This window comes from Garra rufa, chromosome 7 (genome assembly GCF_049309525.1).
Source record: "Garra rufa chromosome 7, GarRuf1.0, whole genome shotgun sequence".
NCBI lineage: Eukaryota > Metazoa > Chordata > Actinopteri > Cypriniformes > Cyprinidae > Garra > Garra rufa.
In genome coordinates, this window is record NC_133367.1 from 34320929 (window position 1) to 34333033 (window position 12105).

The 12105-nt window shown below is 38.4% G+C and overlaps 1 protein-coding gene across 1 annotated transcript in view; it reads left to right on the forward strand.

Annotated features, from left to right (window-relative positions):
• Window positions 1-2856: 2856 nt before the first annotated feature.
• LOC141338132 (GTPase IMAP family member 8-like) overlaps window positions 2857-12105 on the forward strand; it is a 32290-nt gene continuing 23041 nt past the window's right edge. The window contains exons 1-2 of the mRNA XM_073843692.1: window positions 2857-2860; window positions 2950-3581. Of these exons, the coding sequence (XP_073699793.1) occupies window positions 2857-2860; window positions 2950-3581 (636 nt within the window). The remainder of the gene's footprint in view (window positions 2861-2949; window positions 3582-12105) is intronic.

Here is a 12105-nt window from a genome sequence, read left to right on the forward strand (position 1 = left end):
CTGGTTTTCTAAATGTATGTTTCTCAAAAATGCTTGTTGTTGTTTAAGGAAGCAGAACTAATCAGAGAAAACAGAGGCTGAACTTGGTGTTGTATGGAAGGGATGGAAAACTGAAGTCTAATGTATCAAAACTTTTAAGAGGAAAAAATACGTTTTTACCTCACGTATCTCTGAAAGAGAACGAGTGTGTGAAGAAAGACAAGGTGCTTCATGGTTGTCTTATCAGTCTGGTGGAGCTTCCAGCTCTCAGTCGGCTCTCAGAGGAGGAAGTGATGCAGCAAACTCATCTGTCTGTGTCTCTCTGTGATCCTGGAGTTCATGCTTTCCTCCTCATTATTCCTGATGCTCAACTGACTGATGAAGACAAAGCAGAAATGGAGATGATCCAGAAGATATTCAGCTCAAGAATCAAAAACCACCACATGGTTCTCAAAATCCAGGAGAAGAATGTGTTTAGTAAACTGTTTAGTAGTAAAAGTAGTCTACATAATACTTCAGCTACTGAGACATGTCTTGAATCCTTTGGAGGCCGATGTTTTGTTTTGAAGAACAACTCACAGGTTCCAGATCTACTGAAGGAGGTGGAGAAAATAGTAATACAGAACAATGGAAGTTGTTACACAACCATTATGTGTCTTCAGGCTCAAGTAGAACTGGAAAGGAAAAAACACAGAGCTGAAATAGAGGAATTGAAAAGATCTATGATGAAAACTCAGTCAACAGCAGGTACGAATTCATAAAAATATGTTGATGGATAGTTTGTCATTATTAGAATTTATAAATGTTAGTCTTATATTGTTAATGTTAATCCTGTTAATGCTACACTGCATAGTTTAAAAATTCACAGTATGAAAATGCATAATTACCACACCAGTCAGTAGGTGGATGGTTAGCACATTGAAGAGACATTGAAAGTGCTGTTACCTTTCTTATGGTTATTACAAGTGTCTTCACGTATGAGACAATGCAGATCTGTCGGTGCTATGCACTTGGGTAACAGTGACACAACTTGCACAGCGTGACACAATTGGGGGGGGGTGGGCAGTTGCATATTCTTAAATCCTCTAAGTCGGTGCAATTGGAGCGGTTACCAAAGCATAGGTCTGGTAACTGCTTCAACTGGGTACTAGAAAGTCATAATATGTCACAAATGCGGAGACTAGGAGCCAGGGAAAACTCTTAGATGACAGGGTACAAACAAAAACACTGATTTATTCTAAACAAACAAACAAAAATCCAGGAGTAGTCAAAAAGCACGCTAAAACATCAATCACGGACAATGGGAGTGAGAGACCAAGGACTATAAATACACAGAAACAGGGGAGTGGTCACCAAATTAACTAAACAGGGGAAGTACAAATATGGGCAAGACTGAACCAAAAACACTAAACCAAAAGGGGGAGACAATGGAACAAATCAAATGCACTAGAAACACAGGGAAAAGAACACTAGGAAAAACAGAACAAAACAGGACACAATACTGACATTACTGACTCTGACGTGGCGGCCAATTTGGGTGCAGTCTCTGGCGTGGCAGCCATCTTGGCTGGGGATTTTGAAGCCTGCTGTACTGAGCGCTGGGTGGCGGGCCGCATGTCTGAGCATGGGGAGGAAGCCGGTGGGCTTGAGCGCGGAGAGGAAGTCGACGCCCTTGAGAGCGGAGAGGAAGCCGACCGCCTTGAGCGCTGGGCGGCGGCCAGCAGACTAGAGCGCAGAGAGGAGGCCGGCCGCATTGGGCTGAGAACAGCGGTGGAGCTTTGGAGGATGACTGGGGATTGAGGACTGGGCTGGCGGTTTGAGCCATTGGTACGGTATGTGGGGGTTCTCGGCTTATGGCAGGCTGGCGCGTTGCGCTGTGCTGTGCTTCAGAGGGGGCTGGAAGATGAGACTTACTCAGACTTTTAACTTCTTTCTTCTTAAAAACAGAATGAGATTGACTAGCTCGATCAAGGGGAATTTACAGGCTGGAAGATCGCAGCATATTGTCTCACTATCCAGCCCCAAAACAAACACAGCACCGAGAGAGGAATTCCTCCACATAACGGTCCAATGTTCGACCGCCCTGCCGCAGTCCCCATAACATGTCCGAGAATATACCTGTGCAAATGCATTAAACAGTGCACTAGCCTATCTGGCAACAGGACATGAGTCTGTAAAATCAACTGAACTAAGCATTTAAACTAGACATACTACCTTTATCTTACAAATAATTTTAAAGCCTTGAATATATGTCTCATGTCTCATTTTTAGGACAAAATGGATTATGCACTTGCCCCAGAGCAGCTCACTCTGTGTCTTCTACTATTTCTTTGACTTGTATCACTGTGTATTGATGCAATGGTACTACCTCATACCATATCACTTGTAACGAATATAGAAATATATCGTACAAACTCGATATACCCCCCAACCCTAATATAGTTCATGGACCAAAACAGTGTGCAGACTTTATTAAAATCAAGACATATCAACCAGTAATTTAATTTCCAGTAACAGATGATAAAAAGTTCAGGAATGAATGCACAACTTTTGCACAAAATTGATTTTCCCATTGTCTCGCCTTCGGTAAAAATGATTCAAAACGGACACATTTCAAATGACACAGAAAAACGACACGAAAAACTGGATAAAAATGAAAAGGCCATTAATGACACTTAAAACGGGATGCATCGCCTTTCAAATCAGCAGCCAGAGTCAAAGCTAGTCCACAATTTAGTAAACGTTGGCAAGCTGTTCTTGACTGTGCTGTATTGACTGCTTTGATGCATTTTAATATGATTTTGATCTTTACATCCAAAAAGATTTTAGTTTTTTTGGGGCTTTTTTTCGACATTGTCTCAAAAACGATTCACACCTATGTGTATGTCCTTTATTATCAGATGAATATATTCATTTTGCTTCATTTGAAAAATTTCACTGTAATAACTGTCCCTTTTTTTTCTTTTTAAGCAGTTGGAGTAGATGACAATGACCTAAGGATTGTGCTTCTGGGAAAGACAGGTGTTGGGAAGAGTGCATCAGGAAACACCATACTGAGAAAAACTTGTTTTAAAACATTATTTGATCCATCCTCAGTGACTAGAGAGTGTCAGAAAGAAACATCTGAGTTCAAGAGAAGACGGATAACGGTGATCGACACTCCAGGCCTGTTTGATACTGGAGTTGACAATGTTGAGACCAGGAAGGAGATAGTGAAGTGCGTCTCAATGGCGGCTCCTGGACCACATGTGTTTCTGCTGGTGATTCAACTGGGACGATTCACTAAAGAGGAGAAAAAAGCTGTGAAAATGATCCAGGAGATGTTTGGAGAGAAATCCACAATGTACACCATGGTCCTTTTCACCAAAGGAGATGAACTTGGAGAAAGAAAAATTGAAGATTTTATTGAACGAGATGGTAGTTTAAAGAACATCACCCAACAGTTTGATAAGAGATACCATGTGTTCAATAACAAGGAGAGTAAAGATCAGACACAGCTTTCTGAGCTGCTGGAGAAGATTGACTTTATGGTGGCAAAAAATGGAGGGAGCTTCTACACCAATGAGATGTTCCAGCAGGTGGAGAAGAACATCAAAGAGGAACAAGAGAGAATTATGAAAGAGAAAGAAGAAGAGATCAAGAGAAGAGAAGAAGAGCTAAGAGCCAAATATGAAGACAAAATAAAACAAATTAAGAAAGAAAATGAGAAAGAAAGACAAGAGAAACAGAATGAACTGAGAAAGAGAGAAGAAGATTTCAAAAAGAGAGAAGAAGAGATCAAGAAAGAAACAGATGAGAGTGTAAGAAAAGAGCTGCAGAGAAAACTGGAGGAGCAGCAGAAACTATTTGAAGAGGAGAATAAAAGACAACAGAAAGCTTTAGAAGAACAACAGCAGAATTTCATAAAATACTTGGAAGAAAAAAATGATAAAGAAAAACAAGAACTCCAGGAAAGAATTCAACATGAAACAAGACAACAAGCAGAACGTGAATATCTTACAAAACTAGAGACAGAAGTGGCTAGAGCTTTAAAAGAAGCTGAAGAAAGAGTACCATACAGATCAAAGCGAGCTCGTGACTGGGGTTACTATGCTCCTGTTGTTGGCGGAGCTTTTGGGGGAATTATTGGTTCTTTTGAAGACATTGTGCACTGGATTAAGTTACATAACGGTCAAGCTCAAACTGAAGACAGAAGTCAAAATCAATCTGAAGGGTAAGTTCAGCATATTAAAATAAATGTGTGCACAATGCCCAATTTCTGTTTGTAATGTCATGGTTTTGCTGAAATTTGTGTATATAAATGTTTCATTTTACTTTTTTTTTACTCTATTGCTTTACAAATTACAGATCTCCGATTCCCAGTGAAACCATACCTTTAAATCAACAACAATGAAAATTCAACAGTCAATGTGCATGATTCATTGTCAATTAAAGATGATTTCTATGGACGACATTTCGTGCCATTTTTAAATAAATCAATTTAATTCTAAAAATGAAAATGAAAACCAGATTAACAATTTCATTATAAAAAGTATGAAAACGAAAAGGTACTAAAGTACTAAAATGAAAAGGTAATGAGAAAAGGAAAATGCAAATCCAGTTTTTACAAAGCTTTTTATTAATGCTCACGCAAAAATAGTGGCACAATTCAAATCAAAACGTAAAGTTTATTTTTCGTTTTATTTTCTTTTTTATTTCAGTTTTCATTTTTCTTTTTTATTTTCTTTTTCATAGTCAACTCGTTTGCAAATCCTATGTTAATCAGGGGGCGGGGCTTATTGTTCAAGCGACATACAGAGGCATTCCCACCACAGTTAGGTAAAAAATATGATTCTGTAAGTCAAAATAATGAGAAACGCTCTCATATTAGTGACTTAATAGCTCTTAATAATGACTGATTTCTCTCCTATCTGTCCATTACTTCTACGCATGTGCCAAGCAGTGCAGCAAAAGGGAGCGGCACGCTAGGGACACCCACAGCACAAAGCCATGTAAATGAGAGAACTCATTTACATGGCTTTGTGCTGTGGGTGTCCCTGTGGGTGCCTCCGTTCGTCGCTCTGTGTCACCCCTAGATTAACATAGTTTTTGCATACAAGTTGACTTGGAAAATGAAAACTATGAAATAAAAGAGGCAATAAAACGAAAAATAAACTTTACATTTTGATTTGAATTGTGTCACTATTATTGTATGAGCATTAATAAAAAGCTTTGTAAAAACTGGATTTGCATTTTCTTTTTACCTTTAAGACTGGCAGCTTTGACTCGAGACTGCAGTGAAAATTAAATGTCAAATCACCAACTGCATTTTATTTTTCAATTTGTCAGGGAAAATGCATTGTTACAGTGAAACTGAAAATTTAAATTAAATCATTTCATTTCGTTTTCAATTTTGGCACATATTTTGCATATAGCTTTTTATATTGAAATTATTAATCTGGTTTTCATTTTCATTTTTAGAATTAAATTGATTTATTAAAAAATGCCTTCCATAGATTTCCTCCTATGATTATAACAAAAACAGGTTTTTGGCTCTGAGCAGAACAGACCTAAAACAGGATCAGAAAATGTTGAACATCATGAATATTGTAATTTTTATGTAATTTGTAAGTTTTATGTAATTTTATCTATTTTATCAGGTTTCATCAGTCACATTTTTCACTCTCTGTATATGTAAAGCTATTAATTGTACTGTTCACTTCCAACTGTAATGTCCTCAGAAATCTCCTGTAGTTATTACTAAATAAGACAATTTATGAAATGGTCTCTGTAACAAAAATATATTATAGAGTAATGTTCTGTTGTTAACAAGTAGCCTACTATCTAGGAAGTAATGGGCTGTACTACATGAACACTGAACTTAATACTGTTAACTAATATGGAAGCAATATTAACTAAGCAGTAAGTAATAGAAAATTTAGGACAAAGGTATTAAGCATTAAAAAGTATTAAGTTCAGTGTTAACATAGTACTACTTATTTGGCTACTTCCTGCATAATTACTAACAACTAGGGGTGTAACGGTACGCTAAAATTGTATTCGGTTCGGTACAGTGTCTTGGAGAGCTCGGTTCGGTTCATTTTCGGTACAAAAAAATAAGAACTTACAAAATCTTTATTTTGAAAAACTGCCAATACACAATGGAATTCTTGCATAAAATAAATAAAAGCCACACATTTGGGTGATATTTTACATAATTTTTTTAAGGCTCTGAAATGAAGCGGTTGCAATAAATGTTATTATTATACAAATTAGAGTGTTTATGAATGGTTATGGCGATTCATGTTACATTTGCATATTGTATTTTATGAATGAAAGTAAAACTGGCGAGGTGAAGCTCTGTCTTGTTTTATTTAATGTTATCACAGGATAGTTAAATATAGGCTGTGTGTTAAATCATAATCTGCGTGACCGTGACATTTGCTTTGATGACGTTCCAGGGCATTCCAAATGAGCGATTATTGTCAACGAAGTCCACTTCAACGGATATACCGTGCTGAGGGAGTAGGGAGGAGTGAACACTGCGTAGGGACCCTGTCGATTGGAACGCACCCAAAGAGTATTTGCGCACCTGAACCAAAGTCCTTTTGGTCTTTGCCTGATGGCTGCGTCCGAAATCGCCTACTTCTCTACTATTTAGTAGGGAAAAGCAGTAGGCGAGCAAATAAGTATGTCCGAATCCTAAGTATTTATAAAAGAGTAGGCGAGAATTAGTAGGCGAATGCACTAATTCTCGCGAGATTCGGGTGTACGTCTACTTAAAGTGCGTCCGAATATGCCTACTTAACTACTATATAGTAGGAAAAAAAGAGTACGTGAAGAAAGAAGTACGTCCGAAACCTCAGTATTCACAAAAGAGTAGGCGAGAAATCCCCGGATGTCCTACTGCTTCAGCCCAGATCCTGAAAGGTGCGTTCGACTTCATGCGGCGCCGAAAGAAATCGGCTGCCGCCTTACAAAACAATGCATTCTGGTAAGATCATTTGTCCGACTTTGATCGGCGCTGCAGCCGCCTTTCGATCACGTGTGCCATCAAAATACCGTGAGATCAAAACGAGAGCAGCCGCAGAGGTCAGGCGCTGCAGCTGCTTAAAACCGGCTGCGAAAGCCTTAATGACGACACACTTTATTCTCATTGGTCAGATTATGTGACGACAAGCACGACGTGTGCTGCGTGCTTTTCTTAAAAAAGTTCCTGTATGTAATCAATCTTTATATCGAATATCTGATATTCAAACAAAACATTAATGATGAAAATGAAGATTAGGCGATATGGTAAACATATATTCTTATTGTTTAAGAGTTAAAATTAAAGTATACTGCTGTTTTTGGTGATGGGAAAGGACTGTATAATTTGACTGGTCTTTAAAAGGTTGTGACCACCAAGGGGCATCGATTAGAATGCAGACAAGATGTTCCGTTGAGGTGTTTTATTAAAATAAAAGGTTTAAATGTGTATGGTTCTGAAACAGAGATACAGGCATAAATCAGTAAATGTAGACACTTATTACAGGCCTAGCAGGTATATAATAAAACAAACACAATTAAGAAATTAAATTATAGTTTTGTTATGTATGACTGAAATGCAGTGTTATAATAAATGCTTATTACTAAGCAAATACAAACTTAGAAATGCAGTAGTACATCCCTGTTCAAAGATTAATTTGCTGCACATTAACTGCAACAATATACATACAACATACTAAATTCAGCTGAACATATAATAATGAGCTGCAGAATTACTCCTTAAATAAACAACATTACACATATTGCAATAACAACAAACATTATTTCAACTGAGACACATAAGGCTTGCAGAGCAACGTCTCCATTAATTAACAGCGTTCTCAATGAAACACACGAGCAGTGCGAAGCTCCGCCATTATACAACAACGAGCAGCAACATGTCACGACATTATTGTGAAGTAAAAACAACAGCAAATCTCAGTATACTTACTGGTAGTTGCACGCACACAATACTTGGAACTCGTTACTAAGTACAGCAACACTATCTTAGATTATCTATATAAAAATAAATATAAATATAAACCGCACAGTCTTTCGACGCCAGCGCTATCTTCCAAACGTTTCCGAAACTGAAACTGTCTGCTCCCGCGAACCGCATAGCGCAGTGACGCTCCTGATTGGCTGATTCTCAAGCAGCCAGTTTTATCTGCCTAAAAAAGGTCGTCCTTCGTCACAGCCGCCCCCAAATTTGTTACACTATATTTGCCACTCTAAGAAGGACTGACCGTATCAGTGTCTGGTATGGCAGGCAGAGCTACAAGGCGAGCAACGGGCCTCGTGTAGATTTTGTCCTTGACTTTGACTACTGCAGTCCTGACTCTCCCATCAGTTCCTGGAATAACCTCAGTGACATGACCTAAAGGCCACTGGGCTCTTGGCAGCTGTGGGTCCACTACCATCACTATGGTTCCAGTTTGCAGCTGTGCAGGGTCCTTGTGCCACTTGGAGCGAGATTGAAGAGTCGGGAGGTAGTGTCGTATAAAGTGGGACCAAAACTGGTCAGCCAGCACCTGAGTATGTCTCCAGCGGCGGCGACTCAGAAGCTCAGACTCAGCATACACAGCCTGTGGTAAAGAGGGGTCGAGCCGCCCCATGAGGAGCAAGTTGGGGGTCACTGGGTCAGCATCAGCCACGTCTGTTGACACGTAACCCAGTGGTTTGGAGTTTAAAATCCCCTCCACTTCAATAAGTACTGTCCGCAGGACCTCTTCGGGGACAGTCTGTGATTGGATGGTGGCATACAGTGCAGCTTTAACAGACCTCACTTCCCTTTCCCAGACTCCTCCAAAGTGTGGTGCGCTTGGGGGGTTAAACTGAAACCTAATCTGGTGTTTAGCCAGATGATCCTGGAGTGTCGGGTGTAATGACCTGAAAGCCTCCTGGAGTTCTCTTTCACCTCCCTTAAAATTAGTGCCCTGGTCGGACCGGAGCTCCGCTGGCTTACCTCTTCGTGCAATGAAACGGCGGAGGGCCATCAGAAAGGAATCTGAGTCCATACTGGAAAGAACATCCACGTGCACAGCGCGCGTTGTCAGGCATTTAAATAGTATGCCCCATCTCTTCTCATGGCGACGGCCAACCTTCACCGTGAAAGGCCCGAAACAGTCCATGCCTGTAGAGAAGAACGGGGGCTTCAGCAGCCGTAGTCTGGACTGTGGGAGGTCTGCCATCTTGGGCACTATTGGAGAAGCTCTCCATCTCTGGCAGTCCGGACAGGAGTGCTGGTGGCGCTTAACAGCTTCACGACCATGCAGAATCCAATATTTTCGCCGCAGCTCTGCAAAAAGGCGCTCTGATCCTGGATGGCGAAGGCTCTTGTCCATGTCCTGGATAATGAGCTGGGTCACTTTATGCCGATGGTCCAGGACCACTGGGTGAATAGAATCGGGCTCTAGCTGGTCACTGCGGCGGAGCCTTCCTCCGACCCGGATGAGTCTCACAGTCTTGTCATACTCTGGTGCTAGGGAGATCAGCCTACTGGTGGCAGCTACTGGCTTACCGGTACTCAAGAGGCTGAACTCCTCAGCAAAGCTGTCCTGCTGGGCTCGTCTCAATACTTCTCTCTCTGCTTCTCGGTAGTCATCAGCAGAAAGACTGACGGGGCTCCCTGATGACAAAGGGCTGGACTGTGCAACCGCCTCTGTCAGTGCTCTGAACGAGGAAAACTGATCAACATTTGGTACAGATCTGGCCATTTAAAATGCGCGCGGGAAGTAAAGTGGTCTCGCGTGACGCCGGTGTATTCCAAGGGAACACGGAAAATACAATGACATAGGAAAGACATGATCAGTAGGGGGCAGTCATGTAACGCACTGGACTGGAGCAGGCTGAAAACATTGCTGCAAACTAAAAGGTACGGTAACCTGGAGGGGACACCTTCGGTTCACTTATGTTTGTCGTGGCCACACATATGAATTCGTGGGAACGTCATATTACTTTTTGTCATTGTCACGAGATATTAATTCCTGAGAACGTCATATTAGGTCGTGGCCACAAGATCATTTTGTCCAGGTATTGTCGAGGTAACGACATCCTTATGTTTAATGCATAAACAAACCTGCGTGACCATAACCCAGGATTATCAGAGATAGGTTTATTAATATTTTTTATTTTGAGTTAAGAAATGATTAGATTAATTGTTATAGAAATTAATGCAATATTAAGTTATATATTAACAATAGGCAATGCTGTATATGCGAATGTCTGTGCGCGATGTAGACAGCATTCAAAAGTTTATCAAGAATAAATATTACATATAAGTACTTCAAATTAAATAGCCCTGCAAGAAACATTTTATGCATCCTAAAGTCTTATCCATTAATTGATCCTCTTTTTTTCTGTAATAAATTTATTATTCGTTTATATTCATTATGTCCCCCTTAATTTCGATCTCTTAACATTCCGAATCTAAATGAAATGCTGACATGCCATTAAAGCTTTGATTATGCTATATGGCTGGGATTTTAAATATATATATATATATATATATATATATATATATATATATTCATTTTTAGTCTAATTATAACCTATAGTGTTTCATTGTCGAGTGAATCATTCACGTTCCATTTGTAAATCGTATGGTCACACACGGGCATTAATACAATCATAAAGTCAAAACTTTATTGGCATAATTGTCGTTCAAAATATTTGCTAAATATATGCCAAATAGCATATATAAAGTTATTTAGGTTAAGCGATTCACAATAAAGAAAAAAGTAGATAGCTCTAAATCACTTATTATTTATTATTATTATAGGTTATTATTATTTCAATACCTGGTTAGGGCTATTTATTTTTAACGCCTGACAATTATGCCAATAACGTTTTGACTTTTTGATTGTATTTATCCCCATGTGTGACGATAAATGAGCATGTTTTCATTTACAAATGAAACTACGTGAATGATTCATTTCTCAATAAAACAGTTTAGTATTTATATAGTATAGTCTATTATTTAGACGAAACAAAATAAAATATGTTCAATTCAACCTTTAAACTACATTCCAGTAAAAATCAGTCATATAGCATATGTCAATCATTTACAGAATCATTTACATGAACGTTAAAGAGAGCCAAATTAAGGGGTGGAAACGCACGAAAATAAAAATATATACAAAAATAACAGGCTAATAAAAATAATATTAGTAATAGTAATAATAATGATAATGATAATAATATTAAGACAAATACGAAAAAAAGACTATTAGTTAATAGAAGGAATTTAGGCCTATTTTACTGTGTAACGATAAATTATTTCCAAATGAAACTACGTGAATGATTCACTCTTCAATTATTTGTCTATTAATTAGACTAAATAAAATACAATATATGTTAAATTTAACCTTTAAACTGCATTCCAGTAAAAACCCCAGTCATAGAACCTTTACAGTATCATTTACGTTCAGAATGTTATGTAACGAGATCAAAATGAAGGAAAAAATAACGAATATAAACGAATAATACAAATATTACGGAAAAAAAGAAGGTCAGTCAATGGACAAGATTGTGGGATGCATGAAATGTTTCTTGCAGGGCTATTTAATTTGAAGTAGGCCTACATGTAATACATGTAAACACTTGTGAAAGCTGTCTACATTGCGCACAGACAGCATTAGCATATACAGCATCGCCTGTATAATTATTTAATATTGTATTAATTTCTATAACAATATAATAATTTCTTAACTCAAAATAAAATATCTCAAATAATTCTGGGTTACTAATGTCAGGCATGTTTGTTTATTCATTAAACTCGTGGCCACGAGAAATGCATGTTGAGCAAAAATACATTTCACGAAAATAATATAAAGATTACAAAACAAAGAAAACAAATGGAATGAGGGATAAGCTTTAAAGTTCATGTAAAAGCCAAATATTAAGCGGCATCCTTCATGTTTTCTTTATTCAGCAAATACTTTACAGTTTTGAATTATGTTCAGCTTCTGTTTTTATGACAATACATTTTGAGTTTTTTTTTTTTTTTTTAGAAAAACGTCCGAACACCGGTCTCAAAAGTAGAAGCGAAAGTTTTGTTTCCACCAGCGCGGAATTATTTGTATTCACCGTAATTGGTGGATGTCTAAAACAAAAATAAGG